Source organism: Ictalurus punctatus, chromosome 2 (genome assembly GCF_001660625.3).
Source record: "Ictalurus punctatus breed USDA103 chromosome 2, Coco_2.0, whole genome shotgun sequence".
NCBI lineage: Eukaryota > Metazoa > Chordata > Actinopteri > Siluriformes > Ictaluridae > Ictalurus > Ictalurus punctatus.
In genome coordinates, this window is record NC_030417.2 from 30828450 (window position 1) to 30843745 (window position 15296).

Consider the following 15296-nt stretch of genomic DNA (forward strand, 5'->3'; position numbering starts at 1 on the left):
ACGTGCAATCTTTCAGGCATTTGCACAAATTTTATTGGTTAAAAAAATCTGTTTAGTGACCAACACATCAAGAGCTCTTTAATCTGATCAGTTATCAGTGTTTACCTGAAAGGTACATTCTCTATGCGTAAACAAACTAAATACATATCACGCACTAAACACATGAACAATGACTGCAGTTCATTACCAAAAAAAACCCCAAGGATTATAATTACAAATCTGCACAAGATTATCGATCACATTGAAGTGGGGGGGGGGGATATAAATGCTGCATAATTATTCACCCTGTTACTGTGAAACCCCTGAGTTAGTTCTTTTGAAAAGAGAGTACCAAATTTTCAGATTTCCATTGAAATTGTTCATTACTTTCAGAGACTATCTTTCCACCGGCACTAATCACTGCCCAAATTTTTCAGTTCAAATATGTATGGCTCTCAGAGACTGTAAAATACCTATATCTTTAGTTGTTCCATATCAAAGTTGCATTTCAGTAAAAATTCTATTCCAAAAACCTGCTGAAAATGTTTAGTTTGGGAAAAACCTGGGAAAATGTTCCACATCGAGACTTTTTTTTAAATAAATATGTGTATATGTGTGTGTGTGTGTGTGTGTGTGTGTATGTATGTATGTATATGTATATATATATATATATATATAAAGGTAATTGAACATCCATTTTATCTTAAACATTTTATTGGATGACTGGTAGAACTGTGCCTGTCTGGGAGAATGGTTTCAGTCAGGGATGGAAATTAAACACACAGTATTGTTATGATGATAAAAATAAAAAATAATAACAAAGTCATGCTGTTGAGCACCCAGAAATGGTGTTCCAGATTTGGGACAAGTTAGACAAAGCGCATTTGGACCTTTTCACTGATGTCAAGTCAGCTTATTGCAGATCGTGGTTCTGGACACCCTGCACTACTCGCTCATTAGGTTTGGCCATCCAGGACAAAGTGTGAACTGAGGATTGTGAACTAGAGTTCCAGAAAACACTAATGTACATGGCCCTTGTATACTCTTACATGGAAGCTGTTCCACAAATGGCATGCACCTCATTGACTGGAACTGATTCCCACAATACTAACCTTTCTCCGGAGAATGCTGAACAGTGGCAAGTCCCCATCTACACTAAATGTCTGTGTGTTGGCCATTGTGGAGCATCATAACCCCATGGACCGCATTTCTCTAGAGGTTATAAATTTATTAGGGCCTTAGTGAATGAGGCTAGGCATCTCCATCTGCCACGATACCCCAAGAGCCTGATGTGGGATCTGCCCCTTGTGCTGGAGTCCAATAAGGTCCTTGGACTGCCATATGAGTCTACACAAGAGGCAAAATGTATTTTTACAGTGTCTTCCAAAATGTTTCATACTTAGACCCACTCATTCTTTATTTTATTCCCCCCCCCCCCCCCCCCCACACACATTTTAGAATAATAATAAAATTAACTCATCAAAAAGTCATAAAATACTCTGGAATAACACAAAAGGATCTATGGGAATTATGTTGTGATAAAAAAAAAAAACTAAAATAATTTTGTATTTTCTCATCTTCAGAGTAGACTCCATTTTTGCCTACAATTTCCAGAAATTTAGATGTATTTACACGGAATGTTTAATGCAGCTCAGAGGTGGCATGGATGGATTTACACTGCAATTACAATTGCATAAATAAAGTTATGAGATTAATGTTTTAAATGTCAAATTTTGAATATAGAAATATGAAATGCTTAGTGGTTAGCACGCTTGCCTCGCACCTCCGTGGTTATGGGTTCAATTCTCGTCTCCACCCTGTGTGTGTGGAGCCTGCAAGTTCTCCCTGTGCTTCGGGGGCTTCCTCCAGGCACTCCGGTTTCCTCCCTCAGTCCAAAGACATGTGATGTATACTGATTGGCATCTCTAAATTGCCCGTAGTGTGTGAATCGGTGTGTGTGTGTCTAATTATGCCCTGTGATGGATTGGCACCCCGTCCAGGGTGTCCCCCTCCTTGGGCTCTGAGTCACCTGGGATAGTCGCCTGGGATGCCCTAACCCTAGGTTCCCCGCGACCCTGTGTAAGAGTAGCGGTACAGAAAATGGATGGATGGATGGTTGGACATATGAAACTTAAAACCGCCAGTAGGTGGCGACAAATGTCTTAATTAGTGAGTCATTGAATCATCGACTCACCCGATTCGTTCAAAATCATTTTTGAACGGATCACTCAAGAACGAAACACTGCTCTGTCTTGCTGTTCTGTTTTATTTGGACTACTTTCGTTGGTGAAATAGCGCAAAAGCAGACGAAACTGACAACATTGTGTCTAAGTGTCACTTAATATTAACTTATAGCTTATTGGAGTATTTTGTGACTATTGTTTATTGTTGCACGTGCCTGTGAAAACATAATGCCTGTAACGTTTAACTGCAGAGCCACAATACTACTACTACTTCTACTACTACTACCAATAATAATAATAATAATAATAATTCTTAACGATTAATGAAATTCCAGTTTGAATAAAGACCTGTGCCGTCTTTTCTAGTGTGTGGTTGACTTCCACTGAACACCAAGATTGTGGGTGGTGAAGATGCTACTCCTGGCCTTGGCAGGTCAGCTTTCAGACAAGTATAAATGGTACTTATATAGCTTTTATCCAAAGCACTTTACAGTGTGTCTCACTTACACACCAATGGTAGCAGAGCTGTCATGCAAGGTGCTAACTTGCCATCAGGAGCAACTTGGGGTTCAGTGTCTTGCCCAAGGACACTTCAGCATGTGGAGTCATGTGGACCGGGAATCAAACCACCAACCCTATGATTAGTGGACAACCTGCTCTACCACCTGAGCCACAGCCGCCCACACTGGCTGCTATTTCTGTGGTGGCAGCCTGATCAATCAGAACTGGGTCTTTTCAGCGGCTCACTGTTTCCAAAGGTATATATGGAGTTATGATTGAGAAAGTCTGAAATAACCACACAATAATATTGTAGATATTTGCATTATCATAGTGTACAACACATATGATATCCCATGGTTTAATGGAAGTAGGGTATTATTGTTTATTTTAAATATAAAACATAAGGAAATAAGGGATGGGGAGTGACAAGTTAAATGGCAATATCAGTCTCAATATCTCTCCCTTTCATTTTCAGCATTACGGCAGATTCTATCACAATCTTACTAGGAATGCAAAGTCTGAACAGGACTAACGCTAATATGCAGAAAACAAGCACTAGTAATGTTATCATCCACCAAGACTATAACCAATGACATAGCGCTTGTCCAGCTCTCCTCTTCAGTGACATTCAATGATTATGTCATGCCGGTGTGCCTCACAGCAAGCAACAGTTCTTTTCCTGGTGGTACTAATGTCTGGGTCACAGGATGGGGTAAAATTGGTTCTAATGGTGAGTGACACATAGCGATACAAAATGGATTGCATGTTTAATTAATTTATTTCAAGCTATCAATTGTATTTGAAAATAAAATCAGGAAAGACGTGAATCATTCCTTGTTTTGGAACATTCTTCCCTGCTGAAAAAATCCAGTTTGACCTGACCAGCCAAAACAATCCAAGCTGGTAAAACCAGTACACATAAATGTCTGTTTCCAAACTACTGCTACTAATGCAACATTATATACAAGTTTTAGAAAGTAACACAACAGTGAAGCAATTATAAAATCTCCAACACTTACAGCATTAGTTAAATTACTCGTGTAATAAGGAAGCTGGAAAATACCTACCAGCCAGCAAAGAGCATCTACCAGATTGATTAGCTCACCCTGTGTTTTTGTTCCTTGTAGCCGGTCAGACCGAGCTGGATCTATCAGTAGGGTTCATTACACAAAAGCATGCTGGTAAAACTTAATTATGAATCTCCACAGTGAGTCTACCCTCCGCTTAAATCCTGCAGAAGGTGCAGGTGCCAATTGTCAGTAACAGTAACTGTAAAAACGCATTTACATCTGGTTTAATCACAGACAATATGATGTGTGCTGGCTTAGCTCAAGGAGGAAAGGACATATGCCAGGTAAGAAATCATATTAATTCAGGGCACAGTGGTAAAAGAGTGCAATGTGGTGAAAGAGCAGACATGTTGCTAACAGCTTTTTGTCCCTACAGGGTGATTCTGGAGGTCCACTGGTGGTCACGCTCAATGGAACCTGGATTCAAGCTGGGATCGTGAGTTTTGGCACTAACAAAGGATGCGCTGTACCTGGTATACCCAGTGTGTACACCAGAGTGTCCAAGTACCAAGACTGGATTAACAGCAAGATCAGCAACAATCAACCTGGATTTGTTACAGTCTCAACTGGCAATCGTGGCTCCCCCAACCTCTTCTGTCTGTTCCTTTCTTTCTCCATCACCATCTTCCTCCCCTCCCTATCCATCTTCTAGTGATGATAGCCAATTTAAAGACACAAGCATAAACAAAACAAGTAAGCTATTACTGCAATCTATCTATTTTGAGACAGAAAAACCATACATAGCTTTTACCTGTATCTTTTACTGAAGTATTTTACTTTCTATAAAACTACATTTAAAAGGGATAGCTTAACTGTATGTGAATTAAAGAGTCACAAACAAAATGAGTGAGCCAGCATCGCTGTATTCTAGCTATTTTATCTGTCATGCAGAACAATACTTTGCTTTTTTCTGTAGCTTTTATTTTCTTTCCTTAAGTACATACATGACAAATTAAAAGTAAAATAGCATAAAGTGTTTTAGTAAATTATCTGACGTCCATGATCCTTGGCAAAGATTCTGCAAGTTCTGGGTTACTGTTCGGAAAGTCAGGTGTTCAAGCCCCAGCAGTACCAAGCTGCCACTGTTGGGCCCTTGAGCAAGGCCCTTAACCCTCTCTGCTCCAGGGCACTGTATCATGGCTGACCCCGCGCTCTGACCCCAGCCTCATGACATGCTCACATATGCGAAGAAAAGAATTTCACTGTGCATATGTGTATGTGATCAATAAAGACTTATTATTATATTATTATAAGTTGCTGGACTGTACTGGAGGGAAGAACATCATTCTTTCTTCTGTTAGTGTATTGATGATGATGGTGGAAAGTGCTGTCCAAAATCTCCCATAGGTGTTCAGCTGGTTGAGATCTGGTGACTGTGAAGGTCATACATTATGATTTACATTCTTTTCACTGAATAACAGAGCCACCTTTTTTTCTTTAATTTGTCACCTGTATGACTATATATACAGTACTGTGCCAAAGAAATGCTGTAAAGTAAAGATGACTTCAAAAGTAATTAAATGAATCTTTCTACTAACAAAAATACTACAATGTGCAGTAAACAGTAATAAACTAAACAAACTCAACATTTGCTTTATTTTCTTAAATAGTAATCCCATGTACACTTTGTGTGGTTTTATAAGGAAATTAGCTGGTAAGTTTTCTTAAAGAATTCTTCTGGAGACTTCTTTACGGACACACAAATATTTTTCTGTAACAATATTTTTTAGAAAAGTAACGTTTGGAAATCAGAAATGTTTTTGTAATGACTCAGTAACGCCGAATTCATCAAATATAAAATATATCCTCAATTTTTAATATACTGAAAACTTAATGCATGTAATATCTCTTGCACTAACAATGTACATATACTTATATACATATTTAGACACACCCACCCACCCACCAACCAGTATATATACTGTATAGTCATATGTGATTAACAAATTAACAAACAAACAAACAAAAAAACCCAACAGATCAGTCACATGGAAAAAATTAAGTACACCCTTACATTTATCACACCTTCAAATCCATAAAATTTGATTCAGGTGTTCAAGTGATTAGAACCTGCTTAGGGAGTGCAGGTGGAACTTGTCTATTTATATCTAGTGTCTGGTGTTCCTTTTGCTATTGAGGTGTGTGGTGTCATCATGCCAAGATCTAAAGAGTTCTGTAAGGCCTTCAGAAAAACAGGTTGTGGATATCTATGTGGCTGAGATTTGAAAAGATTTCCAAATTATTTGAAATACATCAGTCCACTGTAAGGAAAATCATCTACAAGTGACACAGATGTCAAACAACTGCCAATTTGTCCAGGACTGGCTGTCCCAGCAAATTCAGCCCAAGAACAAAACGTCTGATGCAAAAAGAAGTCTCCAAGAAGGTTAAACAATAGAGACAATTTTTCACAGCCTTCTTTGCTCATATTTACCAAGGGTGGCAATATGAATGGAGGGCACTGTATTTGGTGCAGACCACAAACAGCTTTTCAGGAGAAGCACCTCATACCAACTGTGAAGCACATTAATGGAAATGTTATGGTTTGGGGTTGCGTCACTGCCTCAGGGACTGGACAACTTCTGTCCACTGTTTCAACTATGAATTCTGCATCATATCAAAGAGTGCTTGCAGATAATGTGAGGACATCTGTCCGAAAGTTGAAGTTGAACCGAAAGTGGACCTTTCAACAGGATAGTGATCCTAAACACACTGACAAATCCACCAAGGAATGGCTCAAAAAGAATAAATGGAGGGTTATGGAATGGCCTAGTCAAAGCCCGGTTTTGAATCCCATTGAAATGTTGTGGGGGGGTTTGAAACGGGCAGTACATGCAAGAAAACCCTCAAACATCCTGCAACTGAAAGAATATTTCATGGAAGAGTTATCAAAAATTCCAGCAAGTCGATGTCAGAGACTGGTGGACGATTATGCAAAACGCCTACAAGAATTTATTTCTGCTAAAGGGGGCAATACTAGCTTCTTAGTCCAAGGGTGTACTTACTTTTTCCACAGAAGAATATCAGATCTATTGATATTTCTGTTGAATAAATGATTGAAAAAGCTATTTTTCTTTGTGGTTTTGTTCAAGTATATCAACTTCAGTAATAAGCACTGTTTCAAAGATAATCAAATGTTTGCTTGTCCAAATATGTCACAAAAAGCTAACAACTTCCTCGGGGTGTACTTATTTTTTCACATGACTGTGTAACTGTGTGTGTGTGTGTGTATATATATATATATATATATATATATATATATATATATATATATATATATATATATATATATATATATATATAGTACTGTGCAAAATTTTAAGCAGGTGTGGGGAAAAATGCTGTAATGCAAAGTGAGTGAACAGAAGAAAAATCAACATCAAATCAACAGTTATTTTGAACTTTTCAGTCACAATTTGCAAGCATCAATGACAGCTTTAACTTGTCAATGCTGGCAAGTGACCATGGTATAAGTGGGATAATCCACAGCTAGGTGTGCATTAGGCCTACACAATTGTAATGCACTCCGCTTCAGGTCGGGTGGTTCTTTGCCTCCACGTCGTGCATTAAAATCATGTAACGCACAGCTAGCCATGGATCATCCCTTACACCAAGGATCATCCCACACTATTACTGAGAATAAACATGGTGATACTGAAGCTGAGGTTTCCATGGAGACCAAAGGATGTTCAACTTAATGACTGCTTAAGTGAATAACACTTAACTATTCACAGGACTTCCCACAGAAATATCAACCACTTTTAGGTATCATTAGTGTCCAAGAATAAATCATAGTCGAATAGCTTCGTATGTATTTTATACTTCTGTCACATTGGTCTGGTTGGCTTTATGCGATACAAATCTTTCATAATCTTTAGAATGATCTCACAGCAGCTTAGAAGAGAATTAAATATGAAATAAAATGAATACATTTAATAAATGTTAAATAAGAAGTGTTTGAACAACGATGAAACTTCCAAAGAGAAATGAAATAATGAAAAAAAAATTAAACAAAAGTTAACAAGTAGAGTATAATAGTAAAAAAAAAAGTTGCAAAAGAAGACTTGTTATAAATTGCACGTTTATGCTTTGTGTGTGTGTGTGTGTGTGTGTGTGTGTGTGTGTGTGTGTGTGTGTGAGACATAAATATAAAAAAACGGGATGTCATTTTAAAAGAACCGAGCACAGCTGAGCCCCCCAGCGGTTATACAGATGTGCAGGGATGTGACTCTGCTCTGCATTGTGTTTCCTAAACATGAAGCGGCTGCACTGCACATTAAAGGGTACGTCCACCGCCCCATACTAGCGTACTAAAGAGTACGCCGAGCCAGTACGGCAGCGCTCATTCTCCTACACTGTTTAGTACGCTAGCATGTGGTGACGCAAAAGGCCGCGTTTCCTTTAAGCGGGCGAGAATCACCGAGCCGGAAGTGTGACGTCAGTCGTGTACACAATCTTCGAGTAGGGGAAGGAGAGAGAGAGAGAGCAGCAGCAGCACGGAGTCAGTGATTATAACAGGAAATTCACATCCAGTACAATGTCCGAGGAAAATATCTTTCTGTTTGTCCCCAATTTAATCGGTGAGTAATGTCTCCATTGTGTTTTTAGCAGGTCATGTGCATTACATACAAGTAGCTGCTTGCTAATGATGAACTGCAGGGTAAGTTACAGCTGCTGTTTGAATTTTGATTCCTGGCGGTATGAGTGATAAATAAATAAATATAATTACAACAGTAAATAAACACCTTTAGAGTTTGACGAGGAATGGCTGACAGGAAGTTGTAAATCGGAAGAGCTGTAGCTAGCTAGCTAGCTAGTTCACCTGTTCAGCTTTGCCTTTAGCGTGTAGTTTGATAATAATTGATAATGTGGATTCATTTAATATATATATATTTCCCCCCATCTCTCCACAGGCTATGCCCGAATCATCCTGGGTTTGTTCTCCTTCTATCTGATGCAGTGCTGTCCTGCTCCTGCGGTGTTTTGTTATCTACTCAGTGCACTGCTAGATGCCTTTGATGGACACGCAGCCCGAGCCCTTAATCAAGGCAATTATAGACCCTTTCATCCACACGGTCTATTCAGGGTTGCCAGATTTGCATGCAGTCACACCCTTCGGATTCATTATAAACCAGTTCAAACTGCAATACGTATTGTTCACCATACTAAAGCTGGGTTCACACTGTACGATTTTGGCCATGATTTGGTCGTCTGAGACAAATCGCGAGAATCCTAAAAGATTCCTGTAATCCTTGGCCAAAGTCTGTAGTCTTTGATCGCTAGTTTGACGTGTTCCACGACAGCCGATTAATTGCTGTTACGATCATATTTTTCCCTCTGATTAAATTCTGGTAGTGTCAGAAGATTTGAGGCTTGTAGTGTGGCTTCTCCTACTCCATACGAGTCTTCTTGCGTCCGTCCGTTTTTCACGTCTTGACTGTCGTACTGACGTTAATGACAACTGAGATCCTACAGTGTGACATGGCTTACAGCCGGGATCATGTTCATACAGTCTGACATTAATGACAGTTGAGATCATACAGTGTGACATGGCTTACAGCAGGGATCATGTTCATACAGTCTGACAAGCAACAGTCGCAAAGGACTATTAAAAATCACACAGTGTGCACCCGGCTTCTGTCTTTATACCCTAGGAGGAACCTGTCAGTCTGGCAACCCTGCTCTCAGTGATGTAATGTGTTTCTATGTAAGGAATAAAACTCCTTGGGGCGTGATGTTATTGGAAAAATAATCAGTGACCACTTGATGTTGATTGTTTTCCTGCAATAGCATGTTCTGAAGTCTTATTCCACCTATACCACAGTAATTCCCCAATGATTTTAAATTGATCATCATCAGAAACCGCTTTATCTTGGTTTGGGTTGTGTTGGATCCAGAGCTTATCCTGGGGAACACTGGGCTCGAAGCAGGAATGCATCGTTGAAGGGATGCCAGTCGTTCACAGAGCACCATACACACACACACACACACACACACACACACACACACACACACGTACGTTAACATCTAGGGGACATTTAGCTTAGCTAATCCATCTACAGGCATGCTATTGGGAGGTGGGATGAAACTGGAGAACCCAGAGAAAACAAGCAGACACGGGGAGAAGTTGTGAAACTTCACACAGACTGTAACACGAACTCAGGATCGAACCAGGGACCCTGGAGGTGTGATGCAGCAACGCTAGACACTGTGCCACTGTGCAAATAAACCATATATAGTTACACTTAATGTTATGGATCTTTTACAAGACAAGTTCCTGTTATCACTTACAGTGCTGTGGAAAAGTCTTTGGTTTCGTTTGTTTTTGTGTATATCTCGTACTAAATAGTTGTAGATCTTCAAACGAAATACAGCATAAAACAAAGGCAACCTGAGTAAATATACAACAGTTTTTATTTATTTATTTTATGGAAGCAAAAAAAAAAGAAAAAGGTATCCAACACCTATCATCAATGTGAACAACTGATTGCCTCCTTAAATTTAAAATCTGGTTGTGCCACCTTTAGCAGCAATAACTGCAACCAAACGCTTCCAATAACTGGAGATCAGTGTTTCACTTACTTCTAGGCTTAGGACTTACTCCTATGGTTTGGATTGCTGCAGAATCCAGTTGCGCTTGAGTTTCAGTTTACGGACTGAAGACCGGACATTCTCCTTTAAGATTTATTGGTAGAGAGCAGAATTCATGTTTCCCTCAATTACTGCAAGTTGCCCAGGCTCTGAAGCAGCAAAACATCCCCACACCATCACACTTCCACCACCATGCCTGACCATAGGTATGATGTTCTTTTTGTGGAATTCTGTGTTTGGTTTATGCCAGATATAATGGGACCCCTGTCTTCCAAACAGTTCCACTTTTGACTCATCAATCCACAGAACATTCTCCCAAAAGGTTTGAGGATCATCAAGGTGTGTTTTGGCAAAATTCAGATGAGCCTTAATGTTCTTCTGGGTTAGCAGTGGGTTGCTCTCCACACTTCCATGGATGCCATTTTTGCCCAGTGTCTTTCTGATAGTGGAGTCATGAACAAAGGCCTGTAGGTCCATTGATGATGTCCTTGGCTCTTATGTGACTTGCTGGGTGAGTAGTTGCTGTGCTCTTAGCTGAATTTTGGAAGGTTAGCCACTTCTGGGAAGGTGTGTTGTGTTTTTCCATTTGGAGATAATGGCTCTCACTGTGGTTCTTTGGAGTCCCAGAGCCTTTGAAATAGCTTTGTAACCCTTCCCAGACTGATGTATCACCTTCTTCCTTAGTATTTCTGGAATTTATTCAATTTTGGCATAGTGTGTTACTGGTAAGACTTTTTAAATAACTTCAAGCTGTTCAAAAAGTTCTATTTAAGTGTTGATTTGATTGAACAGGGTTTGCAGTAATCAGGCCTGGTTGCTTTAGTCCAGCTGAACCCCATTATGAAATTAGTAACTACAGGGGCAAATACATTTTCACATAGCCCTAGTTGTTATCGAATAACCTTTTTGCTTCAATAAATTATCATTTAAAAACACTATACAATATAGCAGCTATAAACAGTCATTCCTTTACCAGACTCTCTTTTTATTTTTGTTGTTGTTTGTTTATGTCTGTCTCTTGAAGTTAACAAGACAGGAAAAAAACAGTTTCTCCTGTTATGAAGAAAACAGAAAGCAGATAGTCCTGATGACTTTCCCTTGGCAGAACTGACACTGGACGCTTCTTCCAAATATATTAAATAAGTGTCTCCTCATAGAAAACTGCACCATATAAAGGATTATACATTTAATTGTTAAATAACAGCACGTTTTAAAACCTGTTTATTATTACCTGTAGATTATGTGGAGTCTCTGGCCTTGTGAATGAGTTGTTACTATAGAAAGGATCATGTATTTGAATGAGTGCAATAATATAAACCTGTGATTTGAATTACTGCTGGCACTTCCTTCAGATTTGCTGCAGTCTGACCAATCAGATTTAAGAATAGCTCTGTAGTGTAATGTTGTATAGGGCTCTTATTCTTTCTCTCCCTCTTTGTCTCAACCCAGGCACTAAATTTGGTGCCATGCTGGACATGTTAACGGACCGCTGTGCCACTATGTGCTTGTTGGTGAATTTGTCGCTCCTGTACCCGTCCTACACCTTCCTCTTCCAGTTAAGCATGTGCTTGGATATATCCAGCCACTGGCTGCACCTGCACAGGTGAGTCATTCAACACTTGTGGTGTGACACAGCTGTTTGTTGAATCTTGTTCGGACAATGTTTGCCACAGATTCAAACCGTCAAAAATGTCTGCCTCTGTCTGTCAGTTCTGTGATTAAGGGATCAACCAGTCATAAGTCCATTGACTTGTCTGGCAACCCCATTCTCAGGATCTATTATACCTCCAGGGTAAGGGCTGAACACATTTACTTATGTTCATATCTCAAAGTGATCAGCATTCAGCTTGAGAAAGAAAGATTCACCCACACATGTCTATGTCTAACATCTAATTTGTATAAAATTTAACATTCAAATAAGTAACAAGTGCAGAAATGCACACTGTTTTGGTCTGTCTAATTGTGTATTTTTCTCCATAGCCGGTGCTGTTTTTCATGTGCATGGGGAATGAGCTGTTTTACTGTCTTCTTTACGTGATCTACCATGTTGAAGAGCCACAGGGTGAGTCTCGGCAATGACTGATGTTTTCTTCTTTTAGTCCACGCATTTCTCTCTCCCGCTGTCTGTCTCTCCCTTTCTCCTTCTGTTTCAGTGCATCCATTCCCTGTTTACCAAACTCTGTTTTATTACTGTCTTGATATGTCGGGTGTCATAATGATGTGAAAGTTTCCTTCCAGTATGATCACTATGCATCACTATTTGCAATCAACTCCGATTAATGGAAATACATTTAAAGAATGGAATGATTTAATATGAGGTTGTTGATGGCACAACCAGAGTACAGAGTGAATCAGTATTGTCAACAGTTGGATTTGAATCTAAGTAAAAGTCGTAGCTTGTGTGACAATGCTACGACCATGCATGAGCATCTCTGAGCTCATGCAGGCAGAAGACGGCAGATGACGCTTTCCTGTGAGTGTGTTACACAGCCCTGTGATGCAGCAGTTCCACAAAATGCTACAATTGGCTTAATATGTCTCAGACGAAGCACATGATACCCTTCACCTATTGTGTTTGTTGGTAGCTGTAGTGGGAGAAAGCTGTGCAGGAATTGACAAATTGGGGGGGGCGTAAAGGCCACAACTTCTTCTCAGGGTTTGATGAGCACTATTACTACCACCAGTGAAGGACCACTAGCACCTTCATGTGATGGTAACAATAATATGTTAACAACAGAACATCATGTGGTATCATACCTGAGTGATGCAGTCATCCCTCTATCAGTTCACATTGACATTTATTCATTTAGCAGACGCTTTTATCCAAAGCGACTTACAAATGAGGAAGTTTGTAATCCTAATTACTTCTCAGCCTCTACATGATACACATTTTGAATCACTGCAGTCGTAGTGTGAATTTTCACGCAGATTGAAGATAATGATTTTTTTTTTCTACCCCTAATAATAATTATGAATAATTTATGGAATATAAATATTATTTTGGGTTCCTGTCAGTCTTACCTTTTGCATGTCAGTTTACTGTGTGTGTGTGTGTGTGTGTAGTGTGGCTGCAGTGGCTGCTGGGAGTGTGTGCTGTGGTCTCTCTGTTGAAGTCAGGCATCAGCGTCCTCCACCTCATCACCGCCTCCTGTAACATGGCCGCCATCGACCTGGCCGACCGTGAAAGCGAGAGGAGTAAGACCAAATGAGAGAGGAATGAGGGAAGAAATCGAAGGGTGTGGCTTTATGTGGGTGGGAGAGAGTGAGTGAGTGAGGGAGTAAGTGAGAGAGAGAGAGAGTGAGTGAGTGACCGATAAAAAGGTTGATAAAATGACACATCTGGAGCTGGAGATGTAAAAGTGGATACAGGCCAGCGTTCATAGAAATGTATTGTGGGATGATTTGGACACTGATTTGTTTTATGTTATTTATTCATAGACTACTAAAGATAATGTTATTCATGTAGCAGAATGCTGCTGTTTTAATCTAAGTTTCACATATGAAATATTCTTGTGTTTGTCCCTTACCTCATCCCCTCAGTTAAGTCTCGAACATGTGTGTGCACGTCACGTGTTTAAAGTGTGGGAAAAGTAGAACAACTTACTGCACCACTGACCCCCAACACTGCCCCTTTTTTCTCTCTCTCTCTCTCACACACACACACACACACACACACACACACACACATATACATTTTATATATATATATATATATATATATATATATATATAATATATACACACACACACACACACACACACACACACACACAAACACATACATACATACATATATACACACACACATTCCCCTGACCACTCAAAGAAATGACATGCACATCTACACATCAGTCAAACTGAAAGTTTTCTTTTTTATTTTGTTTATTTTATATGATGTGATGTTTTTTATTATTATTATTATTATTATTATTGCTGTTTCTATACATGTACCATTCATTATATATCCTAATGTGAATTGCTGATGTGAGTACCATATTACAAAAATTTCTGTATTCGTGACCACTTAACCCGAAAGGAATATTCCCTTACGTCATCTATATCCTACTGAATGTATTAGTGGGTCAAGGTAAGAGTATTCTTGTCTATGGATGTACTCTTTGTACTGTACTAGATTGTATGGCAGTAAAGATATCTTTTCACAACTGGACTCAATGTTTTTATTAAATGTCCACTTTCCCATTTCTGTCTACTACTATTAGGCCTCTATTTTTCAGGACTAAATGAGTCCAAGACCAGCAACATTGGTTATTGTTTACAAGGTCTATGCCAGTGACCAACATTCCTTTTGGCATACCCTCATTTGCTCCTCCTTTTGTATAAATGTAGCCATAGTTTGTCAACCACAGAAAGACTCTTGTCTGTAGAAGATAACCAAGTACAAAAATATTATTCTATGACGAGTGCATTAATGCTACTGAACTTTTTTTTTATCCTGGAAAACATTAATTCATGGGCACATGGTGGCTTATTGGTTAGCATGGTCGCCAGGGTTGGGGGTCCGAATCCCGCCGATGCCCTGTGTGTGCAGATTTGGCATGTTTGTGATGGCTTAGCACCCTTTCCAGGGTGTACCCTGCCTTCTGCCCCATGCTCCCTGGGATAGGCTCCAGGTTTCCCACGCCCCTCAAGGATAAGCGGTATAGAAGATATATGGATCGTTCATTCGTCTTCAGGAACACTTTTCACCTTCAGGCTCACTGACTGCGTGCCAGGCCTCCTCGTTCAACATCAGTGTCTGACCTCACTGATGCTCTTGTAGCTGAATGAGCACAAATCCCCACAGCCACGCTCTAAAACCTAGTGTAAAGCCTTCCCAGAATAGTGGAGGTTGTATTAACAGCAAAGGAGGACTAAATCTGAATGGGATGCTCAACAAGTAGCTACATAATATTGTCAGGCTTAGGTGTCCACAAACCTTTGGCTGTATAGTGTATATTTTGTCTAGAATCAA

General features: G+C 39.6%; 1 protein-coding gene and 1 pseudogene across 1 annotated transcript; both read left to right on the forward strand.

Annotated features, from left to right (window-relative positions):
• Positions 1-3181: 3181 nt before the first annotated feature.
• On the forward strand, positions 3182-5303 carry LOC128634922 (testisin-like; annotated as a pseudogene).
• A 2867-nt stretch (positions 5304-8170) lies between these two features.
• Positions 8171-14487, forward strand: cdipt (CDP-diacylglycerol--inositol 3-phosphatidyltransferase (phosphatidylinositol synthase)). The gene is made up of 6 exons (XM_017491855.3): positions 8171-8313; positions 8647-8781; positions 11774-11927; positions 12035-12116; positions 12305-12386; positions 13388-14487. Exons 1-6 carry the CDS (start codon positions 8271-8273, stop codon positions 13531-13533), a joined length of 642 nt encoding a protein of 213 aa, XP_017347344.1. The 5' UTR covers positions 8171-8270; the 3' UTR covers positions 13534-14487.
• Positions 14488-15296: the final 809 nt, after the last annotated feature.

Excerpts from the sequence above, each read along its gene's own strand:
- cdipt (XM_017491855.3), top strand. The coding sequence starts at position 8,271 with ATGTCCGAGGAAAATATCTTTCTGTTTGTCCCCAATTTAATCG. Across the intron at positions 11,928-12,034 it reads CACTGGCTGCACCTGCACAG|TTCTGTGATTAAGGGATCAA; the intron begins GTGAGTCATTCA and ends TCTGTCTGTCAG. Across the intron at positions 12,387-13,387 it reads CCATGTTGAAGAGCCACAGG|TGTGGCTGCAGTGGCTGCTG; the intron begins GTGAGTCTCGGC and ends GTGTGTGTGTAG.